The sequence below is a fragment of the Physeter macrocephalus genome, chromosome 11 (genome assembly GCF_002837175.3).
Source record: "Physeter macrocephalus isolate SW-GA chromosome 11, ASM283717v5, whole genome shotgun sequence".
In the NCBI taxonomy this organism is placed as follows: Eukaryota; Metazoa; Chordata; class Mammalia; order Artiodactyla; family Physeteridae; genus Physeter; species Physeter macrocephalus.
The window spans coordinates 30,478,267-30,498,061 of record NC_041224.1 but is presented as its reverse complement, the minus strand read 5'-3'; the positions used below and the strand labels follow the sequence as shown (position 1 = coordinate 30,498,061).

The 19,795-nt window shown below is 41.6% G+C and overlaps 1 protein-coding gene across 10 annotated transcripts in view; it reads right to left on the bottom strand.

The window, feature by feature from the left end:
- The window catches only part of PRKCQ (protein kinase C theta), a 156,381-nt gene that overhangs the window by 92,714 nt on the left and 43,872 nt on the right, over positions 1–19,795 (bottom strand). The window contains exons 1-4 of one of the 10 annotated variants that reach the window (XM_028496431.1): positions 15,282–15,392; positions 14,476–14,602; positions 13,144–13,203; positions 5,590–5,650 (exon numbers count right to left, since the gene is read on the bottom strand). In XM_028496431.1, coding sequence (XP_028352232.1) covers positions 5,590–5,650; positions 13,144–13,203; positions 14,476–14,602; positions 15,282–15,388 — 355 coding nt within the window. In that variant the 5' untranslated portion in view covers positions 15,389–15,392. Of the gene's footprint in view, positions 1–5,589; positions 5,651–9,406; positions 9,622–13,143; positions 13,209–14,475; positions 14,742–14,777; positions 14,976–14,997; positions 15,010–15,281; positions 15,393–19,795 lie in introns of those variants that run through there. The other 9 variants (XM_028496426.1, XM_028496432.1, XM_028496429.2 and 6 more) reach the window with 9 other exon arrangements.

Genomic DNA, 19,795 nt, shown 5'->3' with positions numbered 1-19,795 from the left:
CTGAAGTGGGTCTCTTGTAGACAGCATATATACGGGTCTTGTTTTTGTATCCATTCAGCCACTGTATGTCTTTTGGTTGGAGCATTTAATCCATTTACATTTAAGGTAATTATCGATATGTATGTTCCTATTACCATTTTCTTAATTGTTATGGGTTTGTTTTTGTAGGTCCTTTTCTTCTCTTGTGTTTCCCACTTAGAGAAGTTCCTTTAGCATTTGTTGTAGAGCTGGTTTGGTGGTGCTGAATTCTCTTTGCTTTTGCTCGTCTGTAAAGCTTTTGAGTTCTCCATTGAATTTGAATGAGATCCTTGCCAGGTAATCTTGGTTGTAGGTTCTTGCCTTTCATCACTTTAAATATATCATGCCACTCCCTTCTGGCTTGTAGAGTTTCTGCTGAGAAATCAGCTGTTAACCTTATGGGAGTTCCCTTGTATGTTATTTGTCATTTTTCCCTTGCTGCTTTCAGTAATTTTTCTTTGTCTTTAATTTTCTTCTCTTTCATCACTTTAAGTATATCATGCCACTCCCTTCTGGCTTGTAGAGTTTCTGCTGAGAAATCAGCTGTTAACCTTATGGGAGTTCCCTTGTATGTGATTTGTCGTTTTTACTTGTTGCTTTCAATAATTTTTGTCAATTTGATTACTATGTGTCTTGGCGTGTTTCTCCTTGGGTTTATCCAGCCTGGGACTCTCTGTGCTTCCTGCACTTGGGTGGCTATTTCCTTTCCCATGTTAGGGAAGTTTTTGACTATAATCTCTTCAAATATTTTCTCAGGTCCTTTCTGTCTTCTCCTTCTGGGACCCCTATAATGCAAATGCTGTTGCGTTTAATGTTGTCCCAGAGGTCTCTTAGGCTGTATTCATTTCTTTTCATTTTTTTCTTTATTGTGTTCCGTGGCAGTGAGTTCTCCCATTCTGTCTTCCAGGTCACTTACCTGTTCTTATGCCTCAGTTATTCTGCTATTGATTCCTGCTAGTTTATTTTTCATTTCAGTTATTGTATTGTTCATCTCTGTTTGTTTGTTCTTTAATTCTTCTAGGTGTTTGTTCCTTAATTTTTCTAGGTCTTTGTTAAACATCTCTTGCATCTTCTCGATCTTTGCCTCCATTCTTTTTCCAAGGTCCTGGATTATCTTCACTATGATTATTCTGAATTCCTTTTCTGGATGGTTGGCTACCTCCACTTCATTTAGTTGTTTTTCTGGGGTTTTACCTTGTTCCTTCATCTGGTACATAGTCCTCTGCCTTTACATTTTGTCTGTCTTTCTGTGAATGTGGTTTTCGTTCCACAGGCTGCAGAATTGTAGTTCTTCTTGCCTCTGCTGTCTGCCCTCTCCTAAGTACTTCTTAAGGTTGGTACAATACAAAGCATCTTACCTTAATTCCATAACAGGATTATCAGAGGGGGTATTGTTGTAGGATTGGAACAATGAGGCTGGATTCCTGGCTTGACCCTTCACTCCTCTTTCATGACACTGAGCTATATCCTCTTTCAATTTTTAAAACAAAAGTCAGAACATTAAAGGTATTTAGCAGCCTCTCCTATTCACTGTCAATGATGATTCAGCCAGAAAAGGCAGGAAGCGGCAAATACTTTACCTGTAATTCTAGAGAATAATGTGGTTACTGACGGTAAGTTGGAAACGACATTGTTTTTTAAGGTCCCAGGATGCTTTATATCTGGTTGTTTATGGACAAGAAAAAGTAGGAGGGAGCTGGCCAGACTTCTGAAGACAAAAGAACTTTGGGAAGTTGTTTATGCTCTGGTTCCCGAGGCCCACAGTAATCAGAGGCACCAGCCATAGATTACACAGGTCAATGTGGAAAGCGCCAGAGATGAACAGATGACTGCAATTAAAAGAAAAATGTAATCCTGGATGTTACCTAGTCACCTACATCAAATCATCACATTCACATTTCTTCAGTTCGCCCTGGGCTCTGGATATTGGTGAAGGTACTTTGGGTAGTAACTGTCCACAGTGCCCAACACCCAAATGACATCTTCCCAAAAGGCTGGCAGAATTCTGAGAATACCAGTGAGACTATCAGCCCTGGCTGAAGCCCAGGCCCAAAGAAAACACACAACAGCAAGGCAGTCATGGTTTAACAGCACGATGGAAACTCTAGCATGTGAGAGAGTGTGACATGGTAAACGAGAAAGAAATAACAAAAATAATCATCATCACTAAAACAAGCATAATGAATTTAATGATTATAGTTCCTACAACCACGATTTTAAGTAGCTTGAAGATTCTTGGATGACTTATTCTATTTTTTCCAAATACAAAAAATGGAGGTTTAGCGAGAATAAGGGGTTCATGTTTCACAAATGAAAAGAGTTCACAATATTTAAACTAAATTATTTCCATCCTGGCTAAGCCATGGCAGAGACTGGACAACACACTTGAGGCAAATGTTCCTGCCAAAGTACTTTAATTTCCCCACCCCTTAGAGTGGCCAGGCTAGAAAACACACTGGGTGGACAAAGGTGGGGCATGGAGGTAGAGACCTCTCCCCCAGGATCCAGCCTAGTCTCAGGACTCATTTTAGGACAAAAGTCTTCTCCACAGGGCTCCACAGGTCTGTTTTATGGAAACTCCAAACTTCCAGATAAAAAGCCTTCCTAATAAAGAGCTCCTTAGATAGGACTGAATATTTTGCCTAATACTTCATTAGGCAATTTAAGTCTTTTTATTAGGAACTGGGTCAGAAATAAACTAGGCTTGGTGAATAAGGGATTAAATTTAGGGTCACTAAGGCAATTGCCTTCTTCCTCAAGTTCTGGTTTAAGTGTAGAGATCAATTTACAACTTGGGACTGGCATAGTAGGCCATTTGTCAGTAAGATTTGACTCATTTTTATTTTGGTCCAGATGTAATGAAATGAAATAAAGCATAAAATTACTTTTAAATTCAGGGATGGAAGTGAATTATTCTGGGAACCCTATCTGTATTACTGTAAAAAATTATATATATATAATTATGTAAAAATTATATATAGTCTAATACATAAACTATTATATAATAGTACAGACTACATATAACTACATATTTATAAATATAAAATAGCCTGTGTATTAGAATATAACACTGTACATTTAAAAAAATGCCAGAGAGTATTAAAAAGGAATTCATTCCCTTGCTCCTTCCTGTGATTTCCTTTATCCTCTGGCCATTTCAATCATTACAAGAAAGTAAATGTATAAAAGCTCAGAATTTTAAAAATTCTCCTTGTGTTTACTGTTTATTTCTGAAGTAATCTGGTCTTCTGTTTGTTTATTGGCTTGAATAAGTGCATTGGTTTTTGTATGCTTGGTTATTTCTTTTATAGTAATGGCGCCCAATCTATTTATTTAGTTTAATCTGTCACTTGTTGTAGTCAGTTAAATCACAAATATTTCCTGGCCAGCTATGAGCAAATTGTTATGCTGAATGTTCTAAAGAAGTATGAGACATCACCCTAATTCTGAATGGCTAACAGCCCAGTCAGAAAGACATGGCACTCACACAAAGAATAGACTTGGAGATAAGTACACACCCATATTTTTTAGGAGGTAGGAGAAGGAATTACAAAAGAGGCCATGAAGAGGCAGCTGAAAAATTAAGAGGAAAACTTGAATAACATAACATCAAGCAATCCAAGAAAGAATGGGTTTCTCAGCATTGACTGAAACAGAGATGTCAAAGGAACTGAAGGTTACGACACATGCATTTGTTTTGAGGATCTGTTCTCTGGGAGAAAGCCATTTAGCAGATTGGTTGAAATATAAGCCAGACTCTTAGGGTTTAAGGATTGAGAGAGTAGTGAAGAAACAGGGACTGATACATTAAACTACTTTCTCAAGAAATGTGTCAGGGAAGGAAAGGAAAGAAAAACTCATGGAGGTTAAAACGTTTAAAAAATTTTTCTTTTCAGTTTGGAGAAGATGGCTTAATTATGTATGTCTTGGCAATGAGGCAGAAACCAAAGAAAGACAGAAAAGTTGAAGGTGCCAGAGTGGAAGCGTGACTGATATTACAGAGCTGCTAGGGGTGAGAGCCAGGAGACCAAGGAAGGGAGGGACTTTCTCCGAGGCAGAAGAGCAGGAAGAGATGCAGGATGAAGCAGCTGAATCCTAAAGTGCAGAGACAGACAGAAGACGTAGTCTCTCCCAGTTACACTGGAGGTAAACCCGACCTCCAAGAGTAAGAGATCAAGACACCTTCAGCAACCAAGGAGTAATGGGCATATTGGGAATAGCCATTGTGTGGGAACCAAAAGAAAATAAATTTCTAAATGCCAGAGCGAGTCCAACTGAACAGTTCAACAAACATTCATCGAGTACCTCCTACGTACTCAATGAAATAGGAATATGAATGAAATCATGCCATTTTCAGCAACATGGCCAGACCTAGAGATGATCATACTAAGAGAAGTAAGTCAGACAGAGAAAAGACAAATATCATATGACATCGCTTATATGTGGAATCTAAAGAAAAAGAAAGACACAAATGAACTTATTTACAAAACAGAAATAGACCCACAGACATAGAAAACAAACTTATGGGTTACCAAAGGGGAAGGGGCTGGAGGGATAAAAATAGGAATTTGGGCTTAACATATTCACACTATTATATATAAAATAGATAATCCACAAGGACCTGCTGTATAACACAGGGAACTATACCCAATATTTCATAATAACCTATAAGGGAAAAAGATCTGAAAAAGAAAGTATATATTGGGTTGGCCAAAAAGTTCGTTTGGGTTTTTGTGCAACACCTTACGGAAAAACCCGAACAAACTTTTTGGCCAACCGTGTGTGTGTGTGTGTGTGTGTGTGTGTGTGTGTGTGTGTGTGTGTGTGTGTGTGTAAAATAGATATATATATCTGAATAACTGTAATGTACACCTGAAACTAACACAACATCGCAAATCAACTATACTTTAATAAAAAAAGATTTTAGGAGTAGTAGCATATGATTCATTGACACAGCACTTTGACAACAGGATATAAACGCAACAGGAAGAACTGACGGGCTGTCACAGGCACCAAGCACACTGCCTGTAAATGTAACTTCTGTGAACGGCATCTGTGTGTGAGATGGAAATGAAACTCTTTAGTGATGCATTTTTTCCCTCCTTGTTCCTAAAAGGATTTGAGGTGACTAACTCGAAGCGTTAGTATTTTGCTACTATAGTGTTATAGAAAATATTTATCGGTTCCTTATTTATTTTGTACTCTACTGCTGGTGTGACAACTTGTTATATCACATCATTTATACACAATGTGTACACACAGAGCAACACATTAGCAGAGGCTTTGGTGTTTACATTAAATTCCCAAATGAAAATACAGACAGACTAGAAAAGCACTGGGCATATGAATTTACACCATTTAAAAATGAATACTATAAACGTGTTCTATTTCTATGTGGATCTGGCCCCACAGAGTGTATATTCAACTCATGCTTGAGCACCACTGGGAATTTTAAGAAAATTCCTCGTGCTTCCATCTTCTTTGCTCTCAGAAAAGCAAAGTGAAATCAGTTGCACAGGAGAGGAGACATGCCTGCCACAGCCCCAAAGAGGAATAAGTAATGCCACTTGCCACTCATTTCCAGAAAGTATCTTGCGTTCATTAGCATTCGGCCTTGAGGTTTCAGCTCTAACTGGTGGAAGGAAGGAAAGAAACAAGGGTCAGAAAGTGAGACAAGTGCTGAGTTGAATGACATCACAACTGGCGAGTTTGGTGATGGCAGGAGGTCCCCAGCGCAGGGCCCACCCCTGTTCCCTTTCACTTAACTTACCCATATTATCATCAGACTAGCACAGCATCCATGAACATAGGCTTTCTTTTATTAAAACACCTCAGCAACTACCTAATTTGACTTGGAGATCAAAACTTCCTTAAGGAAGAAACCAAATTCTAAAACAGATTCTACCTGACTTCCTTGCCCTGCACTACTGCTTATCTTAAGAGTTGTAATAGGGTAGATTCATATCGTGATGGTGACAAAAGAATCATGGAGGCTGGGGAATAGCTCACTTGGAGAGCAAGTAGGTTCCCTTTGGAAGGAAAGAGAAATCCTGCTTTGAGGATGCCTGAATACACTTGCCTCTAGGTTAACCGGGTATTAAATGGGAGCGGCCTTTTTCTTTCACACAGAGAGACTGTTTCCTTTGGAAAGTGCTGGATAGTCTGCTAAGGGAAATTTTAACTAGATTGGTCGAGGAAGGGATTTAAAAAAAACATATTTCACGACTTCCCTGGTGGCGCTGCGGTTAAGAATCCACCTGCCAATGCAGCAGACACGAGTTTGAGCCCTGGTCTGGGAAGATCCCACATGCCGCGGAGCGACTAAGCCCGTGTGCCACAACTACTGGGCCTGCGTTCTGTAGCCCGTGACCCACAACTGCTGAGCCCGTGTGCCGCAACTACTGAAGCCTGTGCACCTAGAGCCCGTGCTCTGCAACAAGAGAAGCCACCGCAATGAGAAGCCCACGCACCGCAACAAAGAGCAGCCCCTGCTCACTGCAACTAGAGAAAGCCCATGCACAGCAACGAAGACACAACACAGCCAAAAATAAAATATAAACAAATAAATAAATTTTAAAATATATATACATATATATATATATTTCAGTATCATTACGTAGAAGGGATGATGCAGGAAATCATGTGATGTGACATAAAGGGGAAAATGGCAAATCTGACGCGACCTGACCACTACTGATTATATACTAAACTGTAACACTGTACTGTAAATATGCTAAAAAGAATACGAGGGTGAACTGCAGGGCACTGCTGATCATTACATCCATGGGTAACTAGAATAACTGAAAAATAGTAAGAAGGGTCTGGTCGAACTCAGGATTGAATATGAATCATGGCTAAATAATTCAAGGTCATCGTGACCCTGTGCCTGTCACCAGACCTTTAAAGATCTCGGAGAACTGACGTAATAGTGATGCCGATGTTACAGCATCACTACTATTAGAATTTTATGACGTGACAAGCTTGTACCGCTTGGTTATCTACACATTCTCAGGCAAGCTTAAATAGATTAATGAAAAGAGAAGTGCTTTTGACAACAAGTATATACACCATTATTTTCTGGTTTATGGAATAATAAATAAGGAGGCAAAAATAAAGCTAGAAGAGCAAGGGAACAGGGGGTCAGTCCCAAAGGAAGTGGGAAAAATTGGCACCAGGTGACTGCAACCAATATTCAGTACCGATATTCAGGAATTAGTGGTGACGGAGGAAATTAAACCAGTTAGCTGCTGGAAGAACAACATTCACAGAAAGTCCAGTCCATTATGTTTTTGAGAGTGAACAGGAGATAACCGCACCAACAGGGAAAATCTTGGGAAAGCAGAAGGAAAATCCTTTTTTTTTTTTTTTTTTTTTTTGCGGTACGCGGGCCTCTCACTGTCGTGGCCTCTCCCGTTGCGGGGCACAGGCTCCGGACGCGCAGGCTCAGCGGCCATGGCTCACGGGCCCAGCCGCTCCGCGGCATGTGGGATCTTCCCGGGCCGGGGCACGAACCCATGTCCCCTGCATCGGCAGGCGGACTCTCAACCACTGCGCCACCAGGGAAGCCCGAAGGAAAATCTTAATGTTTGGAAACTGGATGGTGTTTATGGAAGTGAGAGGCAACTCTGAGAAAATCATTTTTGTTTTTTTTTAAATAGAGACGCTAATTTTAAGAAAGCAGATTGCAATCGAAGCAAGGGAAACTGTAAGTCCAAAGCAACCTGTTGACCTTTAAACATTATAAATAAAAGTGAACTAACAAATAACCCTGAAAACAGCAAAGGTGGAAAATGTAAGAAGGTTGCTAGTAGTTAAATGAGGATCCAAGGGCTTATGTCTCAAAAATCCCAATATGCAAAAAGTGTAAAAAGTCTGATAGGGATAAAATCGGAGAAAGTCGAGGCAAGAAATCAAATGCAACTTTAAGAGATACAAATAGAAAAGCAACTTGTTTGTCAGTGATGCTTAACAAAAGAATTTTTAAAATAGTTATCCTCTCCTTAATTGAAAAGGACATCAAATAGCCTGCTACTTAAAAAATTAGAGATTTGGTGACTCTTCCCTTTTTTAAAAAAAATGGGGCAGAAAGTGGAAAATAAATGGGAATGGGGGAAAAAAACTGAGGAAAACTTTCTCCAGTTTCTCTCCTCTTTCTCTGAGCCTAGCCAAATACTCCCATGCTTCAGCTGTACCTACAGCCTCACCCCCTCACCTACCGGGTTTGTATAAACCTTTAACACTAAGTCACATACCTGTGACATTATCCACTTATTTAAACTCTTCCTACTTGTATAACCAGCTACCCAAGAGGAATTCTGTTTCCGAGATCCTTTCCCCAGGCTGAATGCGGACGTGCTCAACAGATACCCTGAACTGAGTTATCTAAACACATCTAAGCATGGGGAACTTTAAGAAAAAATATTGATATACCTTTATCTTTAAAGATTACTTCAGTGATACAAGCAAAGACACATGTACTTTCCTAAAAAGTACCTTTTTTTTCAGGTCAAAAATACATAATTGACACAAAAATCTAGGTTTTAGACTTGTATCATTCCCATTTTGAAACCTGTGACTTGAAGATCTTTTGGCTGGAGTTCTTAAGAATCTGTACAAAGCAGAAAGGTAAGAATCTCCTTTGCATAAATGATACAGACATATGAAAACACCTTATGGGTTTCAGATCATGAAAAAGCAGTTTTTACTAGTATATTTCCTTCCATTTTTGTACCCCAGAAATTTTCATTAGAATTTTTTTATGCTTTCATATTTTACTTCTCCCTTAAACTTCCTAAACATTTGCTACCAAAATAGTTATAATCTAAGTTTTCAAAAACGTGGTATGGTAACATGGATTGTGTATAATGTACTTTTTAGAGTAAAGTAAGCTCAGTGAACAAATTATGGCTAAAAAAAAATTAGAGGGAGACATCAAACATTAAATGGATCTTTGCTCTCTCTTCTCACTTATCCACCCATCATCTTATCTAAAATATTTTATCAAAATATCACATAGGTACCTAGATATCTTGATATCTACGTGATATCTCGATAAACAGGCCACAGGTAGGTTCCCAAGTTTTGGAAAGCTTGTGGTATTTCCAAGCTTACTTTAACAGTTATAAATAAATCAATAACAGTTCTTCATAGCCTAAGAGACCGTCTTCCCCTTACATAAGAATCAAAGAGACTGGAGTATACCAGTACATTCTAAGACTGCAATGAATCACCATCATCATCATCAAGCCTGCAATGAGTCAGTGGTAGGGAGTCAGTTTACCTAAGGCCAGTGGATCATACCTTCAGGGTGACACTGAAACCTTGAACTAGTCTTCAACTACTATGGTTCTTATCACTTAATGGAATATACACTTAAAACAAAGCTCACAGCTTGGCTCGTTACCCATATTTCTGTCTTCCCATTGTTTTTCCTACATCTCTCGGCCAGGGAGTAGAGCTCCACAGTTGTTTCGGATATTAGGTCCACATTTTTGCCCTTTACGATGATCTGCATTACTCTTCCCTTGTTGATATGGGCGTCAAAAGTGCTGTCCCAGGGAGGGTACATGGTTGGCTTTTTCTGGATGTACATCTGCCCATTCTCTAGGAACAGAAAGATATGTTCTCATTACTCCCTTAACCAGCCCTGGGAAATAACTCAACAGTGGCACCTATTCCCTCTGCTTTCCGGGGTGGATCAGTCTGTTGGGAGAACAAAAATAACACGTAACGGAATTCGACATTGATCTGAAAGATACAGTGGCATAATTTCAGGCTTACCATGAGTGCTCCTTTAAAAGGATATTTAAAATTTCCCATTTGACATAAATACAATAAGAGGCAAAACCTTTAAAACATCATGGGCCATTATCTCCTTCCCTAATTTGCAAATGAGGATATATTTTACATAAACCATGCACCCTAAGCAAAAATTAACAAGTATTCCAGAGAGCTGGTGGTCATCCCCAGAGCCGGTGAAGCCGGCTGTAGACCTGCAGGCAGGTGGGGGTCCTGGAAATGGTTAGTAACAGGAGCCAAGGTCAGGATGATATAGTTTAAGGGAACTTCCCCAGAACCACCAGGCGACTGGGCTTACTAGTGGGATTAAGCAGTGCTGTCATAGCGTTCATCCATATTGGATTTTCCATAGTATTTGTTCTTTAATCATTTCAGGAGCAGAAAACTGCAGCTGTATTTCAGTGTTTGTTTCTTGTGATCATAAGCACACAAAGTGGCAGATTTAGCAATTCAGAGATGTTGATAAAGCAAAAGGAAAAATTCACTTAAAACAGGGAAACAAAGCAGTTCTGAATACTGATTCTCTCCGGCACATGACGCTAAAAGCAGAACAGGCATTTAGCATTTGCTAAATTATTCTTCGGGAGGTATACAAGGATTTGAAGAAGCTGAGACTTCAAATTTTAGGTAAACCTGGCTATAAGAGGTATAAACTCTGACAGTGTTGAGCGTGGAATAGGAAGGGGAAGATTTTTATGTCTTGTTTAAAAGAAATTTCACTCAGGATCAGACTATAAGAAAAAGCAACGGCAATATTAGTGATCAGAGTAACGTTTTACTTCCACAGGCTTGAAGCCACCCCTCATAATTCCTTTAATTCCTCCCAACCATAACCATTCTCCACACCCCAAAAAAGGACAGAAACTCCCACGGCAAGGCATTTTTTACACCTTCATTCAGTAATGTTTGCAATCACTTAAAAAGAGAACCAGAACTCAAGCTCCTATCTATTTAAAGTGGGTTTTGCGGGCTTCCCTGGTGGCGCAGTGGTTGAGAGTCCGCCTGCCGATGCAGGGGACGCGGGTTCATGCCCCGGTTCGGGAAGATCCCACGTGCCGCAGAGCAGCTGGGCCCGTGAGCCATGACCGCTGAGCCCGCGCGTCCGGAGCCCGTGCTTCCCAATGGGAGAGGCCACAACAGAGAGGCCCGCGTACCGCAAAAAACAAAATAAATAAAGTGGGTTTTGCCATTTTCAAAGGCTCCCAGACCTACAGCACTGTGGCCTGTTTGTCCCTGTTCTACCGCTTTACGTAAAATGCAGCCTCACACTCCCAAGACTGAAATGTGCTTAAACTCTAGAGAAGTAATATTTGAATGATCATGTTCAAGAGTGATTTCTTTTCAGAACAAAACTAAAACAAAATCGACACCCCAAACCTCTTTTCTGGATGTACATCTGCCCATTCTCTAGGAACAGAAAGATATGTTCTCATTACTCCCTTAACCAGCCCTGGGAAATAACTCAACAGTGGCACCTATTCCCTCTGCTTTCCGGGGTGGATCAGTCTGTTGGGAGAACAAAAATAACACGTAACGGAATTCGACATTGATCTGAAAGATACAGTGGCATAATTTCAGGCTTACCATGAGTGCTCCTTTAAAAGGATATTTAAAATTTCCCATTTGACATAAATACAATAAGAGGCAAAACCTTTAAAACATCATGGGCCATTATCTCCTTCCCTAATTTGCAAATGAGGATATATTTTACATAAACCATGCACCCTAAGCAAAAATTAACAAGTATTCCAGAGAGCTGGTGGTCATCCCCAGAGCCGGTGAAGCCGGCTGTAGACCTGCAGGCAGGTGGGGGTCCTGGAAATGGTTAGTAACAGGAGCCAAGGTCAGGATGATATAGTTTAAGGGAACTTCCCCAGAACCACCAGGCGACTGGGCTTACTAGTGGGATTAAGCAGTGCTGTCATAGCGTTCATCCATATTGGATTTTCCATAGTATTTGTTCTTTAATCATTTCAGGAGCAGAAAACTGCAGCTGTATTTCAGTGTTTGTTTCTTGTGATCATAAGCACACAAAGTGGCAGATGTAGCAATTCAGAGATGTTGATAAAGCAAAAGGAAAAATTCACTTAAAACAGGGAAACAAAGCAGTTCTGAATACTGATTCTCTCCGGCACATGACGCTAAAAGCAGAACAGGCATTTAGCATTTGCTAAATTATTCTTCGGGAGGTATACAAGGATTTGAAGAAGCTGAGACTTCAAATTTTAGGTAAACCTGGCTATAAGAGGTATAAACTCTGACAGTGTTGAGCGTGGAATAGGAAGGGGAAGATTTTTATGTCTTGTTTAAAAGAAATTTCACTCAGGATCAGACTATAAGAAAAAGCAACGGCAATATTAGTGATCAGAGTAACGTTTTACTTCCACAGGCTTGAAGCCACCCCTCATAATTCCTTTAATTCCTCCCAACCATAACCATTCTCCACACCCCAAAAAAGGACAGAAACTCCCACGGCAAGGCATTTTTTACACCTTCATTCAGTAATGTTTGCAATCACTTAAAAAGAGAACCAGAACTCAAGCTCCTATCTATTTAAAGTGGGTTTTGCGGGCTTCCCTGGTGGCGCAGTGGTTGAGAGTCCGCCTGCCGATGCAGGGGACGCGGGTTCGTGCCCCAGTTCGGGAAGATCCCACGTGCCGCAGAGCAGCTGGGCCCGTGAGCCATGACCGCTGAGCCCGCGCGTCCGGAGCCCGTGCTTCCCAATGGGAGAGGCCACAACAGAGAGGCCCGCGTACCGCAAAAAACAAAATAAATAAAGTGGGTTTTGCCATTTTCAAAGGCTCCCAGACCTACAGCACTGTGGCCTGTTTGTCCCTGTTCTACCGCTTTACGTAAAATGCAGCCTCACACTCCCAAGACTGAAATGTGCTTAAACTCTAGAGAAGTAATATTTGAATGATCATGTTCAAGAGTGATTTCTTTTCAGAACAAAACTAAAACAAAATCGACACCCCAAACCTCTAAACTCCACAGCCTAACCTTTTGGAAAAACAAAGTCTTTTTCGACACGTTCTCTGGATCCACACGGCTGGTTAGACTAAGTTCAAAGGCAAGGCCAAAAGAAGAAGAAATTTTAAAAAGGCTCTCAAGAGGCAAATGTCAGTGAGAGCTGTGGTTGTAAAGGGAACTGGATCCCGGGGACCCATTAAGTCGAAAGCAGCTTTGAAAAACTCAGACATTGCACACTTCAAAGATTTTGGTGACCTTTGAAGGGTCTTAGATTGGGAGCAAGTGCCATTCTCACTTTTAACTAAACAGGAGAGAAATCTGCGCAGAAGGGAAATCGAGATCATCAGACAGTCTTACCCGCTTTGATGTGCTCGCAGGGTCTGGAAGGCTGAAGTCAGTCAACCACAGAGCAGAAGTCTTATAAGGGAGAGAAAAGCCAACACACCAGGATTTGGAACCCCAGGGTTCTGAGCTGGAAACATCTAGCTGGAGGTTCTCAACTGCAAAATCAGGTTCCTCTTGCACCTGTGAATGTCACCCCCTTAAAGGACTATTTTTTTCAGGACTTCTGTCTCTCTCCATCTGTCTCTCCCGCCCCAATCCTTCTCTCTCCCCACTACCCTGCTTTAATGTCTTCACTTCACATGACTTACTACATGATATTTTTCTTTCTTGCCTATCCTCCTCTGCTAGGAAAGAAGCTCTAGAGGAAAGGCACATATTCTGACCCAGTATATAGTAGGTGCTCCATAAATACTTTCTCTGTAAACGAACTATAATGGCTCCTGGTGTTACTGTCACTCTGCATTGGTGGCAATCAGACTTCCCTACGAAGTCTCTGTGAAAACCAGAGTGTGTGTAGGAAGGCAGTGAAGCTGGAAAAATCATGGGATGTAAACTTTCTCCTGCCTTTTTTTTTTTTTATTTTTTATTTAAGAAAGTCCATGAGAATCTTAAAATACAGAGGCAGGGATCAGGGAGGGTGGGGAACAGTTGAAGTGATCATGGAGAGATTCCAGACAGAATAGATTATTTTAATGGAATGATTTAAACCCACAAAGGAATCCGGGAAGACTGTCACACTCTCCCCCTCACCATGAACTTCTCATAAATATTTAAATTTGACAAAACATGACTATTCTGTCACTCAACCAGGGTTTTAGTAAACACAAAAGTAAGATTTCTGTAATTTGGACTCTAAGCGCTAATCATATATTCTTTGTACTATTCATCTGAGCTTGGCCAAAGAAGCAGTAAACCATCTTTGGAGTTAATTCCAAGATTATGCAGACTTTATCTATAATCACTGACAACAACCAGACTTAACACCACCATGTTCTACTTCAGCTCATTAAAGTAGATTCCCACCCGCCCCCCCCCCCTCGCCGCCGTTAACTCTTCACAATAACGTCCTCAACTCGTTTCTCCTTTCCTTTGTTTATGTGGAAAATGGGACCATGAAATATTGCAGAACATGAGGCAGGAGACCAGATCTAGTTCAGAGGCTGTTACTAAGTCCATATGCCTTTGAGAAAGCACTTGGCTTCCCTGGGCATCAGTTTCCTGAGCTGGAAAATTAGGTTGCGCCAGATGACCTTGAAGATCCCGAAAGACCTTGCTTCCCAGTTCATGGCAGGGTCTTCCTCCTCCTCCTCCCCCACCCCACCTGCACCACCCACTCAAGCTTACCTGATTCAACATATTCTTTGACAAGCACAGCACAGTAAGGGTTAACGGCCTCCCCCTGGCACGGCTGGCAGGACCCACAGTCAAAGTTGGACAAACCAATTCGAAGAAATGGTGACATGGTCGCTCCCTGAAAAGCGACAAAAGACAAATGCTGTTTGGGGGCTGTAAAGGATATTATTGTGGGTGTCCCGTCCCCACTTAACCAGTGCTTTATCTCTGACAGCCAGAGCCTCAAACAGCTCAACTATCCATTCAAACAAATGTTTTACTTCCCCTTCTGCACAGTACATTATTGGGCTCACCCCAAACCACAGGCTGACTAGCCAAAGAAAGTGGCGTTCTGGACTTCAGCGTTATTGAACCTTGTCAGTTAGACCTAAGTTCCACTCTTAATCGAATGGAGTTTTATTTTTAATAGTTGCAGAGAGAAGCAGAGGCTTTCCAACATTTTATTTCTTCTATCAATATTATTCAAAGAAGGTACCCAGGAAACAACACACAGTAATAAGAAAATGAGTTTACAAACAGTGAGTCTATTTTAGTCACACCAGTTGAACATGACACCACGAAATTCTTACATGGGCTATTTATGTGCGTGATGGAATTGGCTCTGGATATTTATTCAGCAGCTGATCTCTGTTTACTTTAGACACACATACACACATATACATATAGCTATATATAAATTAAGCTTCTGAATATTACAAACCACTTAAAAACCCTAAATCACTGACCACCGTAAAATACCACTTCATTGTGGAAGGATAAACAAAGTACTTCGTAAAAGCCAAAGAACTAATAATTACACTTTCCTGGAGATATCGGTGAAAATCATGGTAGTGTTGGCTACAAATTCCAGAATTCCAGTCTGATTCTTCATCTGTTGTTCCTTCCTTGTCTTTGTTTTGTCCATTTACTTCAACCCTTTTTTTTTTTTTTTTTTTTTTTTTTTTTTTTTTTTTTTGGTATGCGGGCCTCCCTCTGCTGCGGCCTCTCCCGTTGCGGAGCACAGGCTCCGGAGCGCAGGCCCAGCGGCCATGGCTCACGGGCCCAGCCGCTCCGCGGCACGTGGGATCCTCCCAGAGCGGGGCGCGAACCCGGTTCCCCTGCATCGGCAGGCGGACGCGCAACCACTGCGCCACCAGGGAAGCCCTTCAACCCTTTTTTAAACCTGCTTTTCCATGAGGTTCCATTAATCTGAAACTATTATCTGGTATTTAGTGATAAAGGTATGTCTTTGCTTCCTCTTTCTCTTGAACCGATTTTGCCTCACGAATTTTCCCAAACATTCTTAAGCCAGCCAAAGATATCAAGAAGAAAGCATTAGCTGTCTTTTCTACCTTTTTGTGAAGGAAGAAAACTACTCAGAGTAACAGGATCCCAGATGTGAGAATCAATGACACAACTGGAAATCTTGGGCCCGTAACCCTGAAACCGACAGAGCCATAAAAGATTGCCAGTCCTCTGGAATGCCGGCAGCCTGGTTTTTTTTGTTTTTGTTTTTTGCGGTACGCGGGCCCCTCACTGCTGTGGCCTCTCCCGTTGCTGAGCACACGCTCCGGACGCGCAGGCTCAGCGGCCACGGCTCACGGGCCCAGCCGCTCCGCGGCATGTGGGATCTTCCCGGACCGGGGCGCGAACCCCTGTCCCCTGCATCGTCAGGCGGACTCTCAACCACTGCGCCACCAGGGAAGCCCAGCCTGGGTATTTTTTGAACAAACAGAGAGACAAATTAGGGGCTCTTGATCACTGCTGTTAATTTCATGGAGGTTAAGAGAGTCCCAGTTTCCTGCAGTTCAGCAAGTTTAACTAAAGGAGATGGTTATGGAATCACCATGATTTCTCAGGAGTTCTTAGCCTTGGAAACACATTCTGTATATGTCACTCTGCTGAATTAGCAGCTAGATGACTTCCAGATTTGTCTTTAGGGGGCCCCCTTCACCCTCTGAGCTTAGAACTCTTGGGCAGAAGCCTGGCTAAGAACTGAGAATTCTCCAGAGAAAACTTCTTTGAGACCCCCATTCCTGGACCACATAGATCTTTCAGACAAATCTATATTCCTCCACTAATCAGGAACAATCACCAAGAACTAGCATCATTTATGCGAGTATCTACCACGTGTGGACTTTCTGAAGACTTCCTTAACACAAATGAAGGTAAGTAATTAATTCTGACTTGAGCCTCGAGGGATCACTGACTCATAAAGTCCGAGTTAGAACCACTCTGACCTTTACTGATGGATGTGTCACTCTGCTATTTCCAGGCTGGGTTCAGAATTAGGCAACAGCAGCTCAACATGCACCTGGGAAAATCTGTCTGGGGAACAGACCGAAAGGTCTAGTGTCCGCAGGGGTTCTATCACAGTAAGGAACAGAGTTACTGCAAAACCCCCTCCCCCAACAGGGCTGGCTTAGACATCAACTGACTTCCTATCCACAGCTATCCTTATTCCCTCGGCAGTTCACCAGACTTGCCTGCCCTATCCCCTCAGCCAACAGCATTTTGATGATTTGCCCAATGCATGCATCTGTCTGGTAGCCAAGCCACTGTCTCTCTAAAGGTCTAGTCACATCTGATATTTTGACATTTAGAAAGCAGAACTGGCATCTGTGTGCTTAACCTCACACGTTGTCCAATAAAGCCTCAAGCTCAGGGGGTGCCTTTTAAAGGCAAAAGGTAGCAGTTTATTGCTGAGCTGCCCAGAATCTCTTCCCCTTCTGTAACAGTAATAGGCAATCATCATGAAATGAAGAAAATACACAAAATTGGTAAAACACTCCTCACAGTTCCACCGATAGAAGCAAATCGCGGTTACTATTTTGATGGATTTTCTCTAGTCTTTTTTTTTTTTTTTTTTTTTTTTGTGCGGTACGCGGGCCTCTCACTGTTGTGGCCTCTCCCGTTGCGGAGCACAGGCTCCGGACGCGCAGGCTCAGCGGCCATGGCTCACGGGCCCAGCCGCTCCGCGGCACGTGGGATCCTCCCGGACCGGGGCACGAACCCGTGTCCCCTGCATCGGCAGGCGGACTCTCAACCACTGCGCCACCAGGGAAGCCCTAATCTATTTTAATTAATGGGTTTTGTGGTTTTGTTTTATATGCTGTGCTCATACTGTGTGTATGAGATTGTATCTGACTTTTAATTTAACATTTTACCAAAAAAATTGTCCAAGCTACTATGTCATCTCTGTAAGCATCCTTTTAATTCTTACATGATAGCCCACTGAGGGACAGCTCCATTATCTGCTTTACTAAAGTCTTATAGTTCCACATTTAGATTGTGTCCAGTTTTTCCATAATAGAAATAATGCTGGGATAAGCTCCTTTTACATTTTTTTTTTAATTTAGGAAGATTGCATCAAACTAGATCACCAGAGAATTCCAGTATTACTAGATCAAACAGAATCAGTATTTGTAAGGTCATACACACTTAAAGAAAATAACAAAATGCAAAGGCAAAGACTTAAGGAAAATATCTACGGTAAATGCAACAGAAAATAAGTTAGCATCATTCTTATATAATAAGCATACACAAATGTGGAGGGAAAAAAACCCCAAAAACCACTACCCATGACCCAACTAAATAAGTGGCAACGACACAAACTATACAAAATACAAAAAACATACTTGTAACTAGTTTGTAGGAAAATGTTCAGCCTTGTGAGCAATTTAAGACATACAAAACAAAGCAGGATACTATATAATTGCATTTATATGACATTCTTGAAAAGACAAAACTATATGGGGAAAAAAATCAGTGGTTACCAGTGGTTTGGGTAGGGGACAGGGTATGATTATAAAAGGGTGACATGAGCAGGTTTGTGGGGAAGCTCTAACTGTTCTATAGCCTGATTGTGGTGGTAGTCACAGAAATCTAGACTTAAACTCACAGAATGATACACCCAAAACAAAGGTCAATTTTGCCATATGATAATTTAAAAACCAAAATAAAGAAATATGCCACTGGCATTTCAAGGCATAGATTATAAATTCAGAGGTTATATAAAGAATATACATTAGGAAACTGAGAATTCATATAATAAAATATTAAACTAAAATCTGAAGTAATCCAGAATAGTTTCAATTTACTAAAGGGAAATGGTTAGAGCCTGAAGAAAACATCTTTTACTCTGCAGTATTTAAGGTCTCCTGAAATTTTGCATTTTGGTGCAAATAGCTGAGAAAACAATAACATTGGAACTTGATAATGCATTTTCTTTGAGGATCCATTAATATTCAATTCAATTTAAAGTATAATAAAATATTTAAAATAAAACACAATATTATTTTACCTGTGCAATTAGCAAATATTTTAGAAATGCTCTTACCTAACAATGGCAAGGACAACATGAATCATACACTTCCATACAATGCCGTTGTGAGCGTAAATTTGTTGAACACTCATATGTGTATGTATCAATATATGTATGTGTATATATGCAAATCTCAAGAGCCAAGAAGATGCGTAATAGGCACATGAGGATGAAATTAACACAATAGATTTTTGTGGGCTGGCTTTTTGTGCGCAGAGCTGATGGTAAAGGAGAAGGGGTGCTAAAATAGAAAGGAAAGGGCTTCCCTGGTGGCGCAGTGGTTGAGAGTCCGCCTGCCGATGCAGGGGACACGGGTTCGTGCCCCGGTCTGGGAAGATCCCACATGCCGCGGAGCAGCTGGGCCCGTGAGCCATGGCCGCTGAGCCTGCGCGTCCAGAGCCTGTGCTCCGCAACGGGAGAGGCCACAACGGTGAGAGGCCCGCATACGGCAAAAAAAAAAAAAAAGAAAGGAAAATCACTGGAATCGCATCTATCAGTAGTGTCTTCCCCCAGTCTCTCTGTGGAGTGTAAATTTCATAATCTCTTTATTGCCAATCACAGTAGCCTCGCCCTCTACAACAAACAATGTGTGCAGTAAGACTGACTGGCCAGCTCAGGCCGTTCCGGCAACACGCGGGTCCCTCTACGGACCGCTCGTCTGAGGAATAAAAGCACACATCCAGTCTCTCCTGGACAGCTCCCGGGGACCCCCAACCTGCCAGGTGCGAAAGGAACTCACTGTCTTGCCTTTGGAATCTTCCTCTTCTTCTGTTTTACCAGCTCAGTGACTGGTACCATGACTCCCAGCCTAGCACCCTGCTTAGACATCACCCTTTCTCTCATCCACCACAACCAACCTGTCCTTCTCCTTCCCCATCTCCTCTCCTCCTTCCCTGGGGTCTTGGCTGGATTCTGCATCATCCCTCGTTGGACCCATCATAACAGCTTACCTGTCTCTCTCCCCAGTCCTGTCACCTCTCACTCCCAGTCCCAAAGGATCTTCCCCAG